The sequence below is a fragment of the Phragmites australis genome, chromosome 18 (assembly GCF_958298935.1).
Source record: "Phragmites australis chromosome 18, lpPhrAust1.1, whole genome shotgun sequence".
In the NCBI taxonomy this organism is placed as follows: Eukaryota; Viridiplantae; Streptophyta; class Magnoliopsida; order Poales; family Poaceae; genus Phragmites; species Phragmites australis.
This window is the reverse complement of record NC_084938.1, coordinates 24,282,501-24,306,612: the sequence shown is the minus strand read 5'-3', so window position 1 is coordinate 24,306,612 and position 24,112 is coordinate 24,282,501. Positions and strand designations below refer to the sequence as shown.

Genomic DNA, 24,112 nt, shown 5'->3' with positions numbered 1-24,112 from the left:
GATTTGTTTAAAAAAACATTTTCACAATATCATAAGCTTATTGGTCATGTTCCAATAGAAAAATAATGATCAAAGTTATGTTTTCGAGATCGTGTCGCTGTGCATAATATCAAAGTTTAAGACTGGAGGTAGCAGTTCATAATATTAAGCCGAAGGCATGTTAGATGTGTTTAAGACTAACTCCTTTACAACCAGAAGATTAAACGACTCGAATCACTTGAGCGACAACTAACTTATAAATAAAAGGGCATGTAACACCCGGTTGTGATGAAATCGTACAATTGGAGAATAGAATACCCGTCGAAATTGGAGAATGCGAGCCGCGAAGCGTTTCGGTGGCCCAACCACGCTCGCACGGATGCACGATCGAAGTTTTTATCACAAACGATCCGAAAAATTGAGGCCCGTCTGGGCCCAGAGTGAAACGACTTCGGCTCACAGAAAGCCCAGCCCGCTACCCCGAACAACACAGACAGAAGGGTCCCACAGCTCAGCGGCTCAGCCCCCACGCCTGCAAGAAAAAAATTGAATCGACCCTTCGCTCTCGATCCATCGCCCAACTCAACATCGGACGGCTGAGACGTCGCAACCGTCGGATGTGACGTGAGCACTTCTAGAAGCTTCTCCAGCGCCTCATCTTCTTCCTCCCGAGCCCGCCTCGCCCCCATTGCTTACAAAAACCCTAACCCCTTATCTTCTCTCTCTCTCTCTCTCTCTCTCCGAACTCCAAAGCGTAGCCGCGCCAGCTCGCGACCTACGCGGTCACTGTCTCCCCATGGCGCCGGCGATGAGCGGGACCTTGGGCGCTTCGTCCGTGGCGGCGCTGCGGCCCTGCGCGGGGAGGAGGGTGCCCGCCGCGAGCTCGGTTGCGCCGCGGGGGAGCGGAGTGGCGAGGTGTGCGAGAGGGGTCAGGTGGGGGTCAGGGAGTAGCAGGGGGAGGTTGGTCGGGGTGAGGTGCGACGCAGCCGTCGCGGAGAAGCCCGCCGGGGAGGAGGCGACCGAGGAGAAGTTCGAGTACCAGGCGGAGGTGAGACATGAACACCGTTCATATATGTAATTCAAGTTGTTTCAGATGGGATTTGTCAATCGGTGTTGTTAGGATTTTTGGGCGATAATATGACAAGGTTATGTAGAGTTCGGCAGAAATGGTGTCAAATCTGTATGGCTGATTGTGTAGCTCTCATTCGTGTGCAAGCGCTGGCTATTGAGACATGTATGTTTGTTTTTTGTTTGTGCCATGTAGGTGAGCCGCTTAATGGATTTGATTGTGCATAGCCTTTACAGCCATAAGGAGGTATTTCTTCGGGAGCTTGTAAGGTTAGCAGCTCTTGCTGGAATTTGGAAATGTTCAGTTTATACAATTATTCGTTTGATGCCCTGATTTATGGATGCTATTTATCCGGTGTTCTACCCAGTAATGCGAGCGATGCATTGGACAAGCTAAGGTTTCTTGGTGTGACTGATTCTTCTTTACTTGCTGATGGTGGTGAGCTGGAAATAAGGATTAAACCTGATCCTGATGCTGGAACAATTACTATCACGTAAGTTGTTGTTTCTGATAGATGTACTTGTTGATGTTTTCTGGAGACACTTTATAGCACTGTTTGCTGATGGTAATTGGTTACTACAGTGATACTGGTGTTGGGATGACCAAAGACGAGCTCAAGGACTGCCTTGGCACGATTGCTCAGAGTGGTACATCAAAATTTTTGAAGGCCCTCAAGGTGCAGAGTCGTACCTTCCTGTTCAATTATGTATACATCGATGTGTATAAATATGGTTTGGGCAAAAATGCGGTGTTCTGTGTGATTGTTTTATTGTTTTTTCTAATGTGAAATGGATTACTCTTCAGGAGAACAAAGACCTTGGGGCTGACAACAGTCTAATTGGTCAGTTTGGTGTTGGATTTTACTCAGCTTTTCTTGTAGCAGAGAAGGTATGCAGTATTTCTTGGATGGTATCTTTGTAAAATATTCTGCATGGAACACGTTTTTATTCTTTTAGCACACAAGCTCAGATTGTTAACATTTTGTCAAACACGTCGCAGGTTGTGGTGTCCACTAAGAGCCCAAAATCAGATAAACATTATGTGTGGGAAGCTGTGGCTGACAGTAGCTCTTATGTCATTAAGGAAGAGACTAGCCCTGAGAAAATGCTTACACGCGGAACTCAGATTACTCTCTTTTTACGGGTACGTTCACCTGATATGTCATGTAATGCTAAATTTTGAATTTTTTTTTGGTAATAGATTTCTTACATTCTTTTTTTACTTCTGTAGCCTGATGATAAGTATGAGTTTGCTGACCCTTCAAGGATTCAAGGCTTAGTTAAGAACTACTCGCAGTTTGTATCTTTCCCCATATACACATGGCAAGAGAAATCAAGAACTGTTGAGGTAAGATCTTGATGTGCTTCTTTCTGGTTCTCTTGACTATATAAAGTTCTTTTGAGCTACTTTTGTATTGCCTTTTCATTTGTTTCACTGATGTAACCCCCTTGGTTGACAGGTTGAAGAGGATGAAGAGCCAAAAGAAGGTGAAGAGGCAATAGAGGTTAGTTTTTCTGAATGTACTGCTTCCAGTTTTTCTTATGTTTGTAGTGACCTTGCTTCTTTTGCAACTCATCCAGCATACTTTGACATATAGGGTGAGAAAAAGAAAAATAAGAAGACTATTACTGAGAAATACTGGGACTGGGAGCTAGCCAATGAAACAAAGCCCATATGGGTAAGTCTGCAGTTACTTTTGCTGGTTCATTGCAACTTATGTGTATTTCGAACAGTACCTTTCTGGTATTTGTGGTCACCCTAGTCTCCACATCAACAAATTGCACGGGAGATACTAAAGGTTATGGAAGAAAACAGATAATTGAATTCTATTCCCTCAATGCAGATGAGGAATCCAAAGGAAATCGAGAAAACCGAATACAATGAGTTCTACAAGAAGACTTTCAATGAGTTCTTGGATCCTCTTGCCCACACTCATTTCACAACAGAGGTGTGTGAGCTCATTAAATATTACTCTATTAAACTCACATGCATTGGATAGTGTCAATAACCTGACCTTTGCTGTTAACAGGGTGAAGTGGAATTCAGGAGTGTTCTTTACATTCCAGGAATGGCACCACTTAGTAATGAGGAGATAATGAATCCCAAGACCAAAAATATCCGGCTGTACGTCAAAAGAGTCTTCATCTCTGATGACTTTGATGGTGAACTGGTACATTATCCTGCAATTTGCATGATAATTATTTCTGTCATGTATAATTTTACAATGTGTTGTTCTTATTTTCTACTATTCATCAAAATACTGATTTCAGCATGTATTTTGCAGTTTCCAAGATATTTGAGCTTTGTAAAAGGTATAGTAGATTCCAATGACCTTCCCCTCAATGTCTCTCGGGAGATTCTTCAAGAAAGTCGAATTGTAAGTTATTGGTAAAATGCCTATCAGCTTTTGTACTTCATGATTGAAGATTCTGAATGTTCTTCTCACTAGAGACTTTTTGTTGTGGATATTTGGAGATAATTTCATATTTTTCATTCAGGTAAGAATTATGCGCAAGAGGCTTGTCAGGAAAACATTTGATATGATTGAAGAGATTGCCGAGAAAGATGATAAGGAGGTACAACTCTCTAACCTTTATTCTGCCCCCAGTTATTCTGTTTACTTGGTATTGAAGTTCTGTAATTTGTACTGCAGGACTACAAGAAGTTCTGGGAGAGCTTTGGCAAGTTTATCAAGCTTGGTTGCATTGAGGACACAGGAAATCACAAGCGCCTTGCTCCTCTACTGCGTTTCCACTCTTCTAAAAATGAGGGAGGTACGATAAGTCTTGATCAATATGTAGAGAACATGTCTGAGAATCAAAAGGCGATATACTACATCGCTACAGACAATCTCCAGAGTGCAAAGACTGCTCCTTTCTTGGAAAAGCTGGTCCAGAAAGACATTGAAGTATGAACATGACACAGTGATTATGAGCAAGAGATGTTCTTTTCTTCTTCCATTGCTTTGACTAAGGATGCTGTTTGTTTTTATTTAGGTTCTCTACCTTATTGAGCCTATAGATGAGGTTACCATTCAGAACTTGCAGACCTACAAAGAGAAGAAATTTGTGGATATCAGCAAAGAGGATCTGGAATTGGGTGAGTAAATGCTTAAGTTTGCTCTGATTGGTTATTCACTGTTTGATTATTTGCATCACATTAAATAATAGGTATGTGTATCTGTTTTCACAGGCGATGAAGACGAAGAGAATCAAGAAACCAAGCAGGAATACACTCTCCTGTGTGACTGGGTAAAACAACAGCTTGGTGACAAGGTTGCGAAGGTCCAAATATCGAAGCGCCTAAGTTCTTCACCATGTGTTCTTGTATCTGGCAAGTTTGGTTGGTCCGCCAACATGGAAAGGTAGGCTTACTATTCAGTTGCACAATTAGAACATTGTTTTGTAGAATCATTACCTGTTTTATGATGCATTGTTCTCAAAATTGACAGGCTCATGAAGGCACAAACGCTTGGTGACACATCAAGTTTGGAGTTCATGAGGGGGAGAAGGATTTTTGAAATTAACCCTGATCACCCTATTGTCAAGGACTTGAATGTAAGACTCATTACTCCCGGCCTCTCACTAGTCATCAACAATAGATATACCTCATGGTACTTAGTATTAGCAATAAATAATATGAATGTGGAACAATTATTGGCAGGCTGCTTGCAAAAATGAGCCTGACAGCACAGAAGCCAAGAGGGCTGTTGAGCTTTTGTATGATACTGCTTTGATCTCCAGTGGATATACTGTAAGTACGCTGAAATGCATTCCTGTGTTTCATGGTCATGCAGAAAATGACTTTACCAAAATGTTTAAATTCTTGTTTACTGCAAATGTGCAGCCTGAGAGTCCAGCAGAGTTGGGTGGCAAGATCTACGAGATGATGGCAATTGCCCTCGGCGGGAGATGGGGGAGGTCTGACATAGAGGAGGCTGAAGCAACCGTTGGTGAGGCCAGCGTAGAGGCTGACTCATCCGAAGGCATGGTGACAGAGGTGATTGAGCCTTCGGAGGTAAGACCCGAGAGCGACCCATGGAAGGTTTAATGAGTTCTCTCTCGGGCATCCTTTGTTAGAGCTTCATAATAAATAGGTTATGATGGGTGTTAAATTAAATGGAATTCATGGGTTAGAACATTGGCTATAAATGTTCTACACTGGTTTGCTGCCATGGCATTTTTGTAGGTGTAGACTCACCGGCTACTTCCATTTTATTGGAGGAAAGGTGGCCTTATCAATAAAACATGCGGAATGAGTAGTGATTACTGTGTCACAGAATTCTCCTGTGACTCTAGGAGCTTTCCCAACGTTGATGTTCTGTTTTTCCTCATATAACGCTACTGCTTGTATTCTTGACTTTAGCGACAGTACCAATAGTAAATTCAAATTGCACGATGAACACGAGGAACCATTGTCGGTTATGATGTTACAATTGTCTGAGCTGTTTGCGCATCTCGAATCCTGGTAATGGAATCTATATCTTTTCCTTTCATTTTTGTACTGTAAGCAGTCCATGGACTCTTCTGAGTGATCAACGGGGTAAAATGAATAATTCAAAATGACTTGTTTATACGAGTTTAAAGCCATTGAAGTTTATATGATCACAAATTTGGCATTTAAGATCCTACTAAGGAATGAAGAGTCAAGAACAAAAATGAAAGCATGAGTGACTGAGAAAATATGCAGAAATATTCATCGTGATAAATCTGTTCATCCCGTGGTTATGTGAAAAGAAGGGCAACAGTGAGGTTTGTCTTAGACATTGTTGGTGGAATAAAGTTTCTTCCACGAATAAGGTGTGATGAGAATCGTTTTTCTAAAGCTACTCTAGCTTGAGAAGTAGCAGAGAGATAAAGGATGTCTATAATAGTTTTTAGAAATTTTTGTCCCTGGCACCGTGTGCCTGTAGACGGTATTTATATTGTTTTTCTAAGCGTAAGGTTACAGACATGCTCCTCTCAGTGAGGCACGAGCTACTACTAGTACAACTGTGTTATAGGGCTACTTTCGTACTATATCGCCCAGGCAAGAGGCTAAAATATCGACATGTTGATAGCATCACCTAATTGTGGCAGTTACACAGTGGCGAGTGGCCATTGTGCTTGGTTGGTTGCCAACTGCGACGCTAGTTTTGTTTGGCATATCATGGTGACCACCATTTGCACCAATATGTCAGGGTGACCGCCACTTGACGGGCATTAAATGCTAGTCATGTCATGGCAGATACCACATGGTTGTTGGATTCGGCCTTGCTGGTCTTACTAGGGGGCCCTCGTCCTTCCCTAAGCCTCCAGAGGTCTATAGCCTCCAATGGTTAGTAACCTCCGGAAGGCTCCGAAGGCTTGGGTTGTCGAGACCCCTTCGCACCCTAGGGGCTCCAGAAGGGTCTTGAGTTTGATGGCCTTTGATCTTAAGCTCGCGAAGTCAAGGGGTGACGGGGTCCTTAATGGCAACCCCCAACAACAACCCTTCACGAGGATGGGCAGAGGAGCGCCCGTCCCCGTGGTTCTCGAAGTAGGGCCTTTGACGATCCTTGGCTCCGTTGCTATAGGCCCACGACCCTTCATTTATTTTGAGCCGGTTGAAACGCTAACCCAACGGTCGAGCCAAACGCCTAACGCCACCTACGAGAGAGGGCATTAAATGCAATATGCGGTTAGTGGCGCGGTCACCTTTTGGCGTTGGTAGTGTGACACGTGGTGTCCCGACATTGGAGAGTCGTGGGGGCAGTTACGTTTCCCCGTGATCATGGGTGACGGGAAGGGTGTGCGCACATGCCTCGAGGAGATGATAACCGCTCCCTTAGCTTTATAAGGCGGGGTCCCGGCCAAACGGCGGTCTGATTTGACGCTCCTGTTCTCCAGCTATCTTTGTTTTAGTAAGCGCGCGTCCGTTGAATATTATGTCCCATCTTCCATTGCCAACGAGTGCCCTTGCCGCCCTTAAGGATCTTTCATGGCTCGCTCTGGTACTCGTGGTGGAGCCAGTTCCCTGACGGGGGGTCGCGCGGCATCAGGGGACTCCATCGTCGTGTCGTCAACTTTGGCTACCACCTCTCGTCGCACGGAAGCGGCCTCCACCGTTGTTGGTCAGAGTGCGCTGGTGACAAGCGGGGCCGCTGACGTGCGCACGCCGGCGGAGACTATGGCAGCGTCTATTCCTCCATCGCTGCCCGGGCCGCTATCGGGCGTGGACCTTCGTCGTGCCCGCAAGAAGTACCCCCAGCAGACCAGTGTGCCGGGGGCGTCCACCATTACCGAGGCTGAGCTCGACTGGATGGTTGAGGAGGGGAAGATCTCCTCAAGATCCACCACTCAAGCCCCTCGGGGGGAATCAGTTCCAGCACTATGGGGCCACGAGACTGTGGTCTTCGAGGCCTTCTTCGACACGCGCCTAGGTTTCTCAGCCATGCTGCTCCTTGAAGAGGTGCTTCGTCACTTTTACGTGAAACTCCCCCAACTCTTGGCCAATGCTATCGCTCGTCTGGCCATCTTTGAATGGGCCATACGGGCGGAGGGCTGCAAGGGACGAGTGGAGCTTTTCACTGCCATCCATGAGACCAGCTGCCAGTCGAAGACCCAGATGAAGGACAGAGAGATAAGGATCCTCCACTTCGGCAGCATGAACTTCTAGCTCCGAAAGGAGTACCAGTGAGCGTTCCCGTTGTGAGAAATGGTGACGTCCTAAGAGAGGGGATAAATTAGGACACTTAGAAATTAATGGCTCTAAAACCTTCACATGATAAACTATCTCAATTTCTATTTAAATATGCTCTAGGTTTATCTAGTACCGCTCAAGAGAATTGCAACCTACTCTAGCAAGGTAAATTGCAAGTATGTAAATATGGAAACGTAAATAAGGTAGAGGAAACTCGGTACAAGGGATTTTTATCCTATGGTATCGATGGCTCACAAGTCACCCCTAGTCCACGTTGGAGTTCCACAAAGGATATGCTTTCGGTCATGACTCTTGAGATAATAAGCCACCAATGCAAGGTCTCAAACACGATGAGCCACCAAACCACCAAGACGAGGTCTCACTACCAACCTATTTCGGTCACTTATGCACCGTCTTCACTTCAAAGCTTTAGTCACAAAGATAAGGGTCTCTATGTCCCTGCACAATCTTCTTGCTGCTGCTCCATACCAAGTCAGAGAGTCAACAAGTTACCGGTGAGTCACCAAGACTCCAAGGCACTAGCGTACCTCTCGGTATATGGTTAGATCACTCATTGATTCACTCTCTAAGTTGTAGCACCTAGAGCCACTTCTTCTCTATGCAATTAGTCCGGTGTGTAAACCCTCTGATCATCGGACCTTCCGGTCTGTTGACCTTCATTTGCTTTGACATCTTCTTGTAAAACACTCCGGTGTGTTGGCTTCTTCATCACCAGACCATCCAGTGTGTTGAAATATTTCCTTCCCTCATTTGCACAGCTTATATTAAATGCTCGGTATACTTATTCTTCTAACACCGAATCATCCAGTGTACTTAACTTCAGTTTCCTTCGAAGATCAACCCTTCTGTTAAATACTCCGGTGTGCTTTTGTTCCCATCACCGGACCATCCGATGAGTATACACACCTGAAAGGAATACCCTGGTGCGTACAAAGTCCTGAGCACTGGACTACCCGGTAAGGTCATTTTTCCTGGGACTTGTTTAATTCAATCTAAACTTTATCCCAGTTTTGGTGGCTTCTTCATGTATTGCATCCATGTGACCTACTAACATATATTCTTAACAAACATGTTAGTCCCAATGACTATTTTGTCATTAATCACCAAAATCACAATCATGGTCTAATAGGACCATTTTCGCTACACCTGTCGAAGGCCATCAACGAACAGTGGTACACAGGGTGATCGAAGGGTTAGTTATAGTATGACGTAGGCTCCGAGTTCCCCTCTGCTCAACTAACCACGGCATCCATTACGTCTGGACCCCGACGGTGGACATTTCTGAGGCTCAGTTGGCCTCGAGGGTAGCGCTCCTTCGGAGGGTCGCTCGGAAGATGAGCATGTGTGACCTCACGGAGGAGTTCACGATGCTATGTATCAGGTCCCTCTGGGCAGTTTGGGATCATGCGTTCAAGCAAGGTGAGGAGGATGAGCCAAGTGCGTATTCCGGGCCCACCATCCACTCTGGTGATTCCACTATGTTGTCTAGCTTCGAATTCGCAGATGTGAGACGCCTCTTTGTTTCAGAGAATTGTCTCATGCTGGACCAAGCGGTCGAGATCGTGAAAAAATTCCTCGACCAGCGCTCTGCTATGAAGCGTGACCAGCGTATGGCCTGGCTAGACCAAGTGGAGTCTTGTGTCATCGGAAGGCGAGGGCGCTTGGTTGTTAGTGTCGTGACCTCCATGACGCTCGTGATCCCTCTCCGAGCCTGAGCTCCACCTGGTCCCACGGGCTCGTGTGCTAGCTCGATGGACAAGTCCTTTGAGGTTGCGTCGGACAGAATGAAGCGTTAGAGGCTTGCAGTGGGCGCAGGGTTCACGGGCTGCGTAGCTGACAACGAGGCATAATACGGTGGTGGTGATACCGGGAGGACTTCGGCTCCTCTATACCTAGCTGACCATGGCTAGATGGAAGGAGAGGGCGAGGTCTCCCTCGATGCGTGGGAATTTGTCGATCCCTTCGATGTTGAGGATGTCACAGGCCCCGACAATGTGATGACTGGCGGCACGGGTAAGGTGTGATCCTAGTTTGCCCTCTATTTTTGTTCCGGTTCTCCGAAGTTTGAGGCTCATGATTTTTGTGTTTCTTCTAGTATTCAGAGGCCGCTGACCCGGCCTCTGCTCCTGCCCTTGAGGTTCAGGCAACCTCAGAGAATCCAATGACCACCCTAGAGGTCCTCCTAGCAACTACTCCGGAAGAGACGATGTTGACGCCTCGAGGCATTGCATCAGACCACAATCTGGCCCTTGTGGCGGGCGCAGGAGGAGTTGAACCCTCTGTGACGACATCCTTTGCACCCTCAGGGAGGAGCTTGGGCTTCGAGGCCCTGATTCCGGATGATTTTGCTCTCCACCTGGAGGCGTTGAGCGCCTTTGCTTCAACCTCATCTATCCTTAGGAGTAGAGAAATCAAACTATCCCTTGCTCGGAGGCCCCTCGAGGAGGTTGAGGCGCGCCTAGAAGCGGTGGCCTAGTAGGTATGTCCTGGAGGTAGGTCTTTTTAGCTCCGAGCCTTGGACTGTTGTCTTATTGGTCCTTCTTTGTATTTTTACAGCAATTGCTACTGGCGAAGGTGCTGAGCTGCTCTCAATGCTAGGCCCTTGAGGTAGCCCAAGACGTTGCTCAGGAGGAAGAGGCAGGGTTCTGATGAGCCCTAGAGGAGGCTGTGAAGCAAGTAGAGTCAGCAGAGGGTCGCTTGCAGGAAGAGACGACGTGCCGAGAGCGCGTTGAGGCCACTGTCCGAGAGGCTATCGAAGCCCGCCAGTTGTGACAGAGGCTATTGATAAGGTCATCGCGGGTCACATGGCAGCCGTAGGAGAAGCCTAGGACCTTCGGATTGCGATGGTCGTGGCTCAACAAGAGCAGAGGGAGGACCGGGCAACGGAGGATGCGTTGCGTGCGGAGCACCAAGGGTTGGCCGAGTGCGCTATGTAGGCGGCTCATGCCATTGAAAGTGCCTTGCATGGCCTAGGGGCTAAAGTCCCACCATTTCCCTACGACTCGGGTGTACTGGTCTCGACGCTCCGTTGGCTCTGGTCCATGACAAGAGCGATGACTAGTGCTGCCAAAACCTACGCTAGCTCAAGCGTTAGGGTTGCCTTGGTGCTCCAATTGGCACTTCTGCACCGAGAGGGTGTCTACCAGTTCGGCGCACTGGAGCAGCCAGACCCAAGCTTGGCGGTCGAGGACGTCTGGCCTGACGCACCTTCGGTGCAGATTCGTGCCACCTTGGGCGGCTTCCACCAGGGAGTATGAGCGAGGCACAACCGGCCTGCGACACTGCGTTTCATGGCAGAACGCGTGAAGTCAGGTGCCCGAGGGGCTCCCTGTTTGGGAGTACAAGCTCCGCGTCCAGACGCCTCCTCCGGCACACTATCACCACCTGGGCGTCCTCCTTGTCCGAACACCGCTTTGCAAGGATAGTCGGTGCCCTTGGGTGGTGCTTTGTAGGATCGTCCCCAAGAGGTGTAGCCCTGGGTTGGCTTTATCTTTTGTTTCTCTTCTTTTTTTGCATGGGGGTCGGAGTCTTGGCGTGTTAACTCGTCCCTCCGGCTTCGTGTATCTTGACCGCGCTCACCAAACTTATGGAGCTATGTCCCCTTCAAGCTTTTATCTGCTCATCTATATGTGGTGCTAGAATGTGATTGCCACATGACTAACTTTTGAGCAGGATTTGTGTATTTAAGTTTGGCGACCCGAGGCCATGGGGACGTTTCCAAGTGCTCGCACTGCCACTTCCAGAGGATGGCCCAGCATGCCTTGATCCTTCGGGCCTTTGCTACCTTCCTTACGGTGGGAGCGCTTCATCCTTCCTTGTGATTCCCAAGGGCACGTGGACTCTGAGCTGGTCATTGACATCTTGGTTAAGGTGGAGCCGGAGGATCCTCCTTCTTCTTCTTCGGAGGTTGGCCCAAGTTCCGTAGGGGTATATGAGTGGTGGAGGGCCTTTGAGGCTGCTGGCCTGCATGACTCTCGGTGTTTTATTCTCCCACGTGGCCCTGACGGATTGGTGCTAGCAAATATCCTTGAGGACGTCATGGCTCAGATCAAGACGGAGGATGCAGAGGCATCGCCTTTGTCGGTGGAGCTAGATTTTATGGCCTTCAACTCCTACCCCTTCCAAGCGGAACCTTCGTTGCCTCAGGTTCAGGGAGATTCTATCTTCAGCGGTCGGTCTTCACGCCGAGGTTACCCGCATCATTGCTCCGTGCGCTGCTATTGGTGTGCATCAGTCGGCTCTAGTTCGCGGAGTCGTACCTCCGTATCTCATCATGTTTCGAGGAGGTGTGGCGGCTTAGCGCGCTTGTTAGGCCTAGATCGATTGTAAGGCAATTTGCTGAGCATAATGTATGTACCTATCATATAAGAATAAGATTCTTTATATTTTGACTTTTCTTTCCTTTCTGCCATTTAGCCTTGCTCGTGACGCTTCGGTTGCCTCCCATTCCCCTGCCCTCCTCACACATTGTGGTCGTTAGCGGCCAGAGGGTGCGACTAGATGTACACTTAGGTGTCTTCAATGCAACTTAGAGGGAGTTGGCCTCACATCGATGCTTGAATATATCTATACCTCGACGAGCCTCGACGCAATCAAGGCAGAGGGTTTAGATCTTGATGCATATGGTGGAGGGTTTAGACCTTGATGCAACTGAGGCCGATGCCTTCAAGGTGCGGAGGGTCTTGGACCTCGATGCCCCTGGCAGACGGTTTGGACCTCGACGCGACCGAGGCCGATGCCTTCGAGGCGCGGATGGTTTTGGACCTCAATGCCTATGGCGGAGGTTTTGGACCTCAACTTCTGTGGCAGATGGTTTGGACCTTGACGCAACCAAGGCCAATACCTTCGAGATGTGAAGGGTTTTGGACCTCGATTCAAGCGAGGCTGATGCCTTCTAGGTACGGAGGGTTTTGGACCTCGACACATGTGACAGCGGGTTTGGACCTCGACGCAATCGAGGCCGATACCTTCAAGGTGCAAAGGGTTTTGGACTACAATGTTTGTTGTGGAGGGCTTGAACCTCGACGCATATGGTGGAGGGTTTGGACCTTGGTGTGACCGAGGCCGATGCCTTTGAGGTGCAGAGGGTTTTGGACATCGACGTGTGTGGCAGAGGGTTTGGACCTTGACACATGTGATAGAGGGTTTGGACCTTGACACAACTGCGGTCGATGCCTTCGAGGCACGGCGGGTTTTGGACCTTGACACCTGTGGTGGAGGGTTTGAGCCTTGATGCGACCAAGGCCAATGCCTTCGAGGTGCGGAGGATTTTGGACCTCGACGTGTGTCGAGGAGAGTTTGGACCTCGACGCATATGGCAGAGGGTTTGAACCTCATCGTGACTGAGGCCAATGCCTTTTAGGTGCGAAGTTTGGAACCTCGACGCTTGTGGTGGAGGGTTTTGAACCTCGACGCTTGTGGAGGAGGGTTTTGACCTTGATTCAATCGAGGCCAATGCCTTTGAGGTGCGGAGAGTTTTGGATCTTGACACCTGTGGCAGAGGGTTTGACCCCGGTACATATGTCGGAGGGTTTGGACCTCGAAACATATGACGGAGAGTTTGGACCTCAATGCGACTGAGGCCGATGCCTTCGAGGTGCAGAGGGTTTTGGACCTCGACGTGTGTGACGGAGGGTTCGAACCTCGACACATATGGCAGAGAGTTTGAACCTCGTTGCGATTGAGGCAGATGCCTTTGAGGTGCGGATGCTTTTGGAACTCGACGCATGTGGCTTGCGTGCCTTGAATCGTCTCAGCAGGGATCCCGTGTGGTGGTGAGATATTCTGTTGTTTTTTTTCCTAGCGTAAGGACATGATGACGCAAAAAAAATGGTAGCACGCCTGATATCAGTGAGATTTTCCTGCTGCACTAGCACCGTGATGTGGTTGTTATTATGTGGGCTGCCTTACCGTGAGCCTCGCATGTCAGGGACCATATCACAGGTGGGGCTATGTTAGAGGAACAGCTTCCGCCTAACTCTTGTGGTCTTGCGCTTGCTACGCTTTCGCACGCCGAAAGCAATTTGAGCAATAATTGCAATGGGACATGTGTGCAAAAGTTAGGTCATTGCCACGCACCCTAGAGTAGTAAATGAAAAAGCCTCGGGACTCTCCCAATGACTGGCCGAGCTGGTGGGCTATATAACCAGAAGTTTACCTTGGTAGCCATCTAGTTTTGAGTAAGAGAGCGATCCTCCTTAGTTTGACCATGGCATCTCTTTCCACTCTAGGAGTAGGTGATCCAACCGGGGCTGGGTTACCCTTGATGTCGTCGCTGACTCTACTGGTAGTAGTGCTACCACAGGCGGGGGCTACCAAGGGCCCGTGTCCAGGATCGAATCTGGCGCGCCTCTTGGTGCATCTGTCCTTGCAGAGGGGAGTGCCTCCCATCGTTCCCCCTATCTCCAACCCAAGCGGTCTCTCCAGTCGAAATCATCGAAATATCTGACAATGAAGAGGAGATTGACTTGGATCTCCTAGAGAAGGAGGCCGATGAGGAGGAGAAGGGGGGGGAGGCGATAGAGGAGTTCAAGGAGGAGTCCCCTAGTTCGTCTTCATCTTCTAATGGCTACGGTGGCTCAGGGGTCGGCTACTACATCAGCCTACGAGGTGGGACACAGCTAAAGCGGTTGCATCGCCCTTAGGGCCTCATAGTTTTATTTAAAGCCAGGAACCCAGAGGGTTGACCTGCTTATGTAAGCGTCCTCTAGATGCACATACCACCAGCGTGGTGATTTCTATGAATCTTTTGGATTACTTGTTTTCTACTGTGTGATGTGTGTGTGTGTGTGTGTATTAGTTCCTCGGTTACATACCTCGATCGCTAATGTTAGCACACACCAACCTAGGCTTTTATTATGCCATGTAAAGGTCGAATTTAAACAACTAATGCTGAACTGGAGAGGGCAACGGTGGGGCGTACCTTCGAGTCATGCTGGGCTCATTGCATGTCCTTTGGTCTTCTGGTTGGCGGGGTTTAGAGTCTTAACGCGACCGAGGCTTGAGGCCTTAGAGGTCAAGGTAGCTAGGAAAGACTTGGGTAATGCTCCTTGTATTACAAAATGTGGCCAAGGGTTTTTCCTGGTTACATTACTGTTGTCACCTATTGGCCCCCTCTGTACATATATCATGGGAGGTTTTTCACACGTAGTACTTGCAGAGTGCCTCCACATTTCAAGTGTGATTGATGAGGGTCCCTTCTATGTTAGCCAAACGATAGGAGCTAGGCCTGTTGGATTCGAGGAAAAAGTAGGGGCCTTCCCATTTGTTCCGCAGTTCGCCTGAAGCTAGTGCGTGCCGGAGGACCAAGTCTCCCGGTGCAAAGGTTCATGATGCGACCTTGAGATTATACCATGCCTTGGTCTCGGCGATGTAGTGGTCGAGGTTTTGAACAGCATGGAGCCTTGTTCCCTTAATGAGGTCGAGGCCTCAAGGGAGAGTTCCCTTTCTCCGGTGGTCTCCAAGAGTTGCACCCGGAGGGATCATCAATTGATTTCTGTTGGAGTCATAACATTGTCGCCAAATTAGTGTTTGAAAGGGGTGAAGCCGGTGGGACACGTGACCATGGTGTGGAGGGACCATAGGACCTTTGGTAGCTCCTCAACCCATAGGCCTTTAGCGAGGCCAACGAAGCACTGGTTAAGGCTGAGAGGATGTTTCTGTTGGTGCGCTCAATGGCCCTGTTGGACTGCAGGTGGCGAATCGATGCGAAGCATAGTTTGATACCGTGGTTGGTGCAGAACTTCCGGAACGGGCCGGAGTCAAATTGCTTCCTATTATCGACGGTGAGCTAACGCAGTACGCCGTAGAGGCATATGGTGTTTTTCCAAAATAATTTCTGGACATTGTTGGATGTTGCCGTGAGGGGTTCAACCTCGATTGTAAGACCCCAAACCTGGGGTCTTCTGTGCCTCCAATATCAGTCTCTGGATTAAGTAGCTAATATGCACAGTATAACAGTTGTAGTATCACAGTCAAACTTCAAACATAATTATTAAGGTTACATAGTATAAAAGTTAAAAAACCGTACTGAATATTACAAACCTAGTCGAGAGGCCAACATAACACAACAGAAAGTAAAAACCAAAGCCACAAGAAGCTTAGGGTTCGGGCGCGACTTCTAAAACTATTCTTTATCCTTGCCTTCACCTCTGGTGAAGTCATCATCGGCTTCCTCATCTGAATAATAGCAAGAATGAGTATGGAAGGTAGTCAGCAAGCCCTATACTACTTCAAGGTGTTTGATAGATGCATAAAGGAGTGATTCAAGGATAAGGCTTTAAGGTTTAGTTCTAAATGTAAAGTAGTTTATGCAGATATCCAATTGTATCATCTATGATTGACTATAAAATAGTTTAAATAGTTCAAAACTAAGTAACAAGCTATATCTGGGCTTTTATCGGCCATGGGAGGGGCTACACCTCACTCCACAGTACCTTTCATCACATCTGGTGTACCTCTAGTACCACATAGATCCTGGCGGATTCAGCTAGCAACCTCATCACACGGACATCTAGTCCACACACTCACTCATCAAGACACACGTACCAGAGTCTAGTAAAAAAAGGTTCTACATTCGCATGTCCATGACCGTGGACACAACTATTCGAATAGATTTACACTCTGCAGAGGTTGTACAACTTTATCCACGTGATATGCTCAGCCTCCAACTATTGCAAGCAGAGGAGTGAATCATACCGAGACACTTCAACCACCTTTCCTGCTGGGCTTTTCTACGAGATTTACTGCCAATCGTCAGAGTCCATGTATTGAAGGACAGTCCCTTTTTTAAGCCTAGGCTGGTACTAGCAACCTCCAAACAGAGGGACAGATGGCCACTTGACTGCTCGCTACTCCCAGCCTCCTAGTATGATGCCCAACTCAGTCTGATGAAGGAGAAGTCAAGTCCTGCCCATTCATGACGCACGGTTGCATGGGGGTTGCTAAGGCATGGCTACGAAATGACCCGGTCCTTAAATGACCAGGGAAGGTATCTTCCAGCAATGAATACCACAAAGGTAACTCAAACCCCCAAGAGCATCCTCGTCCAGAGTACTACTCTACCTGCCCCTGCCAAAGCAGTTTTCACCTATTTTTACACATGTCCCACCGTATCGCACACGACATCAAGGATTTCGCAACCATCATGAAATTCACAACCATCAAGGATTCATGGTATATGAGTTATCATTGATAACAATAAATCTTATCTCTGAGGAGAAGTGTTTTAAAAGCGACGTTTCCAAGGAGATGTATTCAATCATAAACATGCTAGATATCAAGACGTCGTCTGTCATTAATATAAATAATAACAGGTAATCCTATGATGATATGTATTTTGGATGATGACATTTAAGGCATGGCAAATGTTGATAGGATTTAACTATTGCAAGTAGTTTAGAAATAGCACAATACATAGCACATACGATAATAAGTCTAGTTTTAAGTTGATCATGTAGATTATTTGAAAACAAAGTTTCAATACGATCAAGGAGATGCGACTTACCTTCTCTGAAGTTCTCTTCGAGTTCTTGGTTGTAGCAGGGATCCTCCTTGCTCCTGACACTTCCCGCACAACACTCGCAGAACTCTGGTTGCTCTGAGACTACGATCAATAATGGCTATACTAGAGAAGAATCAAATAACACCAAATGGAAATCCAAATGAGCCCTAAAAGATATCACAATGTGATAGATGAGTAGATCGTGAATTTATATGAATTATAGTGAAAGAAACGCCGAAATCGGAGCCAAAACGGAGAAGTTATGGCTCCCAAAAGATTTAATCAAAAATTAAATCGAGAAATGACAAAATAACACTATTCATAGGTGGATCCCACAGGTGGGGCCACATGAACAGTGACTTGGTAGGACCTACATGAATAGTGACTCGATGGGACCTACATGAACAGTACTAGTTTGGGCCAAGTTGGGCTCAACCTGGGCCTGGATGGGCCAGGCTTGGGTTCGGATGAGCCGGGCTTGCACAGTGCAGGCCTGCTCGGGTCTTGGGCTAACTGGCTATCAGGCTTGGAAGCTGGGCCGGCCATGGGGCGCAGCCACTGGGCGGCTGGACTGGCTAGGTCGAGCCACGTCCCAAGGCTGTTTTCCATGCACGTGCACGGACGACGGCCGGGCTGCACGTGCACGGGGGCGCTCGGCGGAGGAAGGGGAAAAGAGAACTCCATTGAGGGATCGCGGTGGCGCAGCCCTGGGAAGCTCGTCAGAGGGAGGTTCTTGCCGGAGTTCATTGACGACGAATGGACGCCGGCCATCAGCACGATACCGCAGACTCAGCTAGGGGCTTTGACGGCGGCCGGCGACGGAGGCAGCACTAGATGATGGTCGGAGAGGAGACAACGGCATGGGAAGGATTGGGAAGCACCTCCCCTGCATGGGGAGGGGCCAATCTTGCAAGGAAATGGGGCCTAGCGCCTCAAGGCATCGCGGCACGATGGCCGGGCACATCACAGAGGAAAGCGCACCCTGGTGGCGACGCTTGCACGGTGGTGGAGACAAACACATGCGGCAGCACGCGGCTACACGCTAATCAACAGCTCAGGGTGACTACATGTTACCTACTTGGATGCACAAGGGGATTGGGAGGCTCACCAAGCACAAGAACGACGACGAGTGGGGCGGCGGCCTGTGACCCGTCGAAGAGGCGGTGGCGGCGCTGTTCGGCTACTGGCACGGGCGGGCTCCTGTCGGGCTTCTAGCGAACGGATGGTGCCACAGGGTTGATGAGGGCTCCCTGATGCTCCTCAGCAGCACATGGATGGCGGATTAGAGACGACGAGGTCACAGCGGCAGGAATGACGGTGGAGGCAGTGCTGTGGTGGCGGTGAATAGGGAAAAGGGTGAGGAGAAGGAGTCGGGCGCTCTATTTATAGACGAAAGAGGGAGTTCGAGAGAGACGGTGCGTTCATGGGTGTCACGGGGTCATCGACGGCGAGGTGGCAGGATAAGCTCGCCACGTTTCCAGTGGCATGGGCGCCTGCACCGTCCACGCGCGTGCGTGGGCGCGAAAATCGCGCAGCACAGAGGCATGGGCAACGCGAGCATGGGCGAAGAGAGAAGAGAGAGAGAGAGCAGAGAGAACGAGAAAAACGGAGGTTGGTTGAACGCCGGATATTTCCCAGAGAGGAGGAACGGCTGTCGACGAGTGTCACGCTGGAAAGGGGAAGGAGGAAGGAGGCCGGCGGTGGCCAATCAACATGCGACGCGTGGACGGCCGAGCGGTGCACGGACGAGCGCACGGGAGTGGGTCGACATGGCGCGGAAGAGCTGGGCCGGGAAAGCGCGCGAGAGAGTTGGGCCGGGAGAGTGCGTGGGAGAGCTGTGCCGGGAGAGAGAGAAGAGGAGATTGGGCCGAGTGTGCTTGGGCCAAAATAGTGAGGGAGAGAGAGAGAGATTGAGCCTAGGGTGAATAGGAGAAAAGGAAGGAAATTTTGGTTTTGGGATTAAATTCAAATGAGAGATTTGAATTCAAATTTAACTTAGGATTTGGATAATTTCAAATAAATATATTTGAATTTTGATTTGAACTTGAATCTTGATCTTCCTAGGAGGATTTGAATCAAGGAATTTGAATTTTAATTAGATTTGAGCCGAATAGAATCTAAAAGTAGATTTGAATTTGATTTACATTCAAATTCAAATCTCCACACAAAGAACCATAAAGGTCACAAACCAAAGCATATGAAGCAAAATAAGGCAGGGATTACTTCAGAAATTGTCTTGGTACTATTTGGAATACTTAGCCCAAAATATATTTGAATATATACATACGAGCATAAATATTTCAAATATATACTGCTTGGTTTTATATTGGTTTAAATAATTAGAATTTTTTAATTTGGAGTGAATTTCATAATAAATTTACACGCTAAAACTCAGGATGTTACATCGATCCATTTGGAAAAGTACTCTAGGGTTAGCATGGCATATCGCAGGTTGCCCGTGGCACGGGGGAATGGGCCGATCAAGTCCATTCTGTAACGTGCTAGGGATTAAACGGGAGTGATTGGCTACAAAGGAGTCGGAGGCCGGAGGCTTTGGTGCCCCATCGACTAGCATCCTTGGTAGGTGCGGACGAGGTCCTCCGCATCAATCATGATAGTGGGCCAATATAGCCCCTGGTGGAGTGCCCGGCCAGGGTTCGAGGTGCGCGGTGGCTTCCACATAGGTCTTCATGGATTTGTCGAAGGAGGTCAACCCCTACCCCCTGGCGACACAATAGAGGAGGGGTGCAAATTCTATCCTTATAGAGGGCTCCATCAACCAGGAGGTAGCCACGGGCGCGTTGCCTGGTGTGGCAAAGCTTGATGGGGTCGTCAGGCTCCTCTGTTCTATTTAGGAAAGAGAGGAGTTTGGCTCTCCAGTCTGGGGTGTAATGGGGAGGATGGTGGTGGTAGCCTCGTCAGGGGTACCTGTCGCTAGGTTGTGGAGGACTTCGAAGAAGGTCCCCTTCGGTAGGGCTCTGCTCCCAACAGTAGCCTTCGCTAGGGCATCAACTTCTTGATTATTCGTGTGTGATATGCTTTGCATTGAGATGCCACGAAAGGATACCTCAGCTTTGCATATGGCCACGAGGAAATTCATAAGGTCTAGATGTCGTGCCTGGAAGCTCTTGTCAATATGCCCGGTGACAATTTGAGGGTCTGTTTTGATGAGGAGCCTGGTGGTTCCTAAGGCCTGGGCCTTCCGGAGACCCAACATGATGGTTTCATACTCGATGATGGTGTTGGTTGTCTTGAATTTCAAGAGGGCAGTGAATGCAGCTTATGGGCCAATTCGGGAGATGAGGACTGCTCCGGCCCCGCGTCGGTGGATGCATATGCCTCATCGATGTATATCGTTCATATATCTTGGGGAGGGGTTGTTAGGGGCCCCACATTGGGGGAGTCCATTCAGCAACGAAGTCAGCTAGGATCAACGACTTGATGGCTGAACGAGCCACAAACATCATCGCGAAGGGTGCTAATTCCACAGCCCACTTGCCTATATGTCCCATCACCTCACGATTACAGAACATATCACCTAATGGGTACGAGGTTGGTATTATGATGTCATGGGCGAGGAAGTAATGTCGGAGCTTGCGTGAGGTCCTCAGGAGTGCATACGTCATCTTCTCGAGCTCGGTGTAGCGCATTTTAGTCCCAGCCAAGTCCTCCAAAATATAGTAGACTGCACTTTTCTAAGAGTGGCCCTCACTCTCCTCTTCCCTCACGAGTACCACACTTATCGTGGAGGCAAAGGCGATAAGTACAAGAGGGGCCCTTCATCGAGAGGGGTATAGCCAATGTCTTGAGGTCAGCGAGGTGAGCCTTGAGGGCCTTGAAGGAGGCCTGGCACTCTATCGTCCACTGGAAAGGTTCGAAGCCCCGTAGTGTTTTAAAAAATGGAAGATTGTGCTCAGCAAACTTGGCGAGGAAATGACTGAGGGCTGTGAGGTGGCCTGCCAGGTGCTGGACCCATTTCGCATCGTTGGGGGTGACATTTCTCTGATGGTATGGATTTTACCAGGGTTAGCCTCAATGCCACTTCTGGAGACTAGGTACCCCAGCAATCTGCCAGCTTTGGTGCCAAATACACACATCTCTATGTTGAGTCGTACGCCTGTGGCCCGGAGGCTATCAAATGTTTCTTGGAGGTCAGTAATGTGGTCGACCTCGAGCTTTCTTTTCACAACAATGTTGTCCACATGGCCTCCATGTTGCGGCCTAGCTGCTGCTACAAGATTTTGTGTACCAGGCGGGAGAATGTGGCTCCAACATTTTGGAGACCAAAAGGCATCTGAACGTAACAATATACCCCAAAGAGGGTAATGGAACTAGTCTTGCTCTCGCCCTCTGCAGCCATCAACACCTGGTGGTATTCGGAGTATTACCACCGGAGTATGCATCTGGGAAGCTTAGCAACTCGCAGCTGGCGGTGGAATCCACGAGCTGGTCAGTGCGAGGGAGTGGATACGAATCTCGGGGGCATGCTTTGTTGAGCGTTGTGAAGTCGATGCACATGCGCCACTTCCCATTGGACTTCTTGACTAGGACAGGGTTTAATAGCCATTCACAGTGGATGACCATGTAGATGACGTTGACTTTTAGCAGTTTTTGGATTTCCTCCTTGGCGGCCGCAGCCTGTTCAAAGGATAGCTTGTGGAGCCCCTAGCGCATAGTCTTGGCCTACAGGTCAACTCAAAGGACATGCTTGATAATGCGGTGGTCGACGTCGGGGAGGTCCTACAGAGACCATGCAAAGACATTGATGGTGTCCCATAGGATGGTTAGGAGTCAAGCTTCCTGCTTCGGAGCGAGGTTCGCCCCGAGTTCGGTCAGGATAGCCTGAACCCGATAAAACTTGCTTGACGTCCCCCTTCGGTCGTGGCCTTAGGGCGCTCTACTGCCTCCGGTATGTTGGAGGGGGGTCTTCGAATGGCTCCTTGGCTACATTATGGACATTACGGTTGTTGAGCGGGGCAGGGTGCTTGTACTCTATGTGTCTGGCCATGTCTTGATAGTCGTGGATAGAGATTAGCCCCTGAGGACCAGGTACCATCATGCAAAGGTAGTTGTGATGGAGAATTGCATCGAACTTGTTCAGAGTCCCCCTGCCTAGGATAGCGTTGTACGCGTAGGGTACATTCACCACGTCAAATGTGATTGTCTCGGTCTGCGAACTGGGCATCCGCCGAAGGTGACTGGAAATTCTATATGTCCTGTGGCGTCCAGGGGGGGCTGTTAAACCCTTGAAGGGTCCTTCGGGACGGAATGAACTGGTCTCGCATAATGCAGAGCTGGTCAAAGGCATGCATGAAGAGAAGATCGATGGAGCTCCCACGATCAACTAGTGCCATTTGGACTTCGATGTCGGCAATGTTGACAATGACGAAAAGGGCATCGGTGTGGGGGAATTTCACCCTATCAGCATCGTTGAGGGTGAAATTCGCGGGGGCTTCGTCCCATTCCAGGTCTTCACGATGAGCACTGGTTATCATGACATGGTTGAAATCATGCACGTAGTCCTGCCTTTGCCGCTTCGACTAGCCCCCCAGAGGTTCCTCCTCCCGTTATGGGCAGGACCATGTTTCTGATCCGGTCCCCTCCTTTTACATGATGTACCGTGGGTTGTAGAGGCGGATGGGACAAGGCCAACTGAGGAGGGTTTGGCAAGGCCAGGTGATCTACTTGGTGGCTTCATTACAGGCCTACGACCTGCAGCTTGCTCGTCTCCAGGCCTATCTCCTACTGCACGTGTGGCCTGCTGCTCGAGGTATTCCCTTTAGAATGTCATAAGGATTTGGGAGTCCTGTGTGTTGTGGGCTCACCCGACCTCATGCAGGGTGCACTAGTACCCTTTTTCAGGCTACTGGTCGAGGGCACGTTGCCACAAGGGGATAACATCGAGGCTTCTGTGGCCACATCCCCTGGCCCATGGTGGGGTCGGAGCCCCTCAGGTGTGGTCTATGTTGTGGATGCCAAGTCGTGGGCACCACCGGGGCCTGCGCCCTCTGGAGCCCTCCACCTCCTCAGAGCTCCTTTTCGTCGGAGAAAATGGAGGGGCCTGGGATGACCCTACTTGCGAACTTGATCATGTAGGTGTGACAAAGATGTCCAAGACAGCCTCTGCGGTATCACGGTGGAGCAGCTCCTCCGCAGCTCTAGCGTTTCTTGAACTTGAACATGAGGGCATTTTCCATGCGCACCAGGCACTGGTGCAACCAATTGAAGAGTGGGTCGGATCCCAGGCCCTAGGTCACCGCATCTATGACTGAAGACTTCGATATGCCCTTTATCTGGGCCTTGGTCTCGGTGAACCTCCAAAAGTAATCTCGGAGGGTTTCACCCAGTTGTTGCTTGACGGTGAATAGGCTGCCTAAGATCACTGGCTCAACAAAGATCGTCTGGAAGTTATTGCAGGAGGTGAGACCAGGCGTAAATGGACCCCGACTCCAATGCGCAGAACCGCTAGAGGGCCACCCCCTCTAAGGCGAGGTGGAAACACTTGGCTATTGTGGCCTACCCGCCTCCATTGGCCTTGATGTCGAGAATGTATGAGCAGACAAACTCCTTTGGGTCCGAATCGCCCCTAGATTTAGGAAGTTTGGGGGTCTGGAACCCGTCTAGGAAGGGCATAGCCTGCAGGCCCTCCTGCAGGGGTGAGTCAGAGTCCAGGAGCAGAGCTTTGTGTCGACAAACATAGGGCTTAGCCGCATGTCGAGCGTCTGGTGGTGGTGCTCGGGGGCGATGAAGGGTACATGCAACACCCTCAGCAGCCCCCGAAGCCTGAAGCCTTACGGTGTTGGCTGTCACGGGGGTGACTTCAACTATGACTATAGTCTAATGCGTAGCCCGAAGGGCTGCCTGCTAGCTCTTCCAGTTGG

The 24,112-nt window shown here is 49.2% G+C and overlaps 1 protein-coding gene across 1 annotated transcript; it reads left to right on the top strand.

The window, feature by feature from the left end:
- The first annotated feature begins 665 nt into the window (after positions 1–665).
- LOC133898886 (heat shock protein 90-5, chloroplastic-like) lies at positions 666–5,452 on the top strand. Its single transcript, XM_062339691.1, has 19 exons — positions 666–1,027; positions 1,244–1,317; positions 1,416–1,541; positions 1,631–1,724; positions 1,853–1,936; positions 2,048–2,191; positions 2,279–2,395; positions 2,508–2,552; positions 2,646–2,726; positions 2,892–2,996; positions 3,078–3,218; positions 3,333–3,425; positions 3,547–3,624; positions 3,702–3,956; positions 4,045–4,147; positions 4,241–4,412; positions 4,500–4,605; positions 4,712–4,801; positions 4,895–5,452. The coding sequence occupies exons 1-19, from the start codon at positions 776–778 to the stop codon at positions 5,096–5,098; spliced, it is 2,364 nt and encodes a 787-aa protein (XP_062195675.1). The 5' UTR covers positions 666–775; the 3' UTR covers positions 5,099–5,452.
- Positions 5,453–24,112: the final 18,660 nt, after the last annotated feature.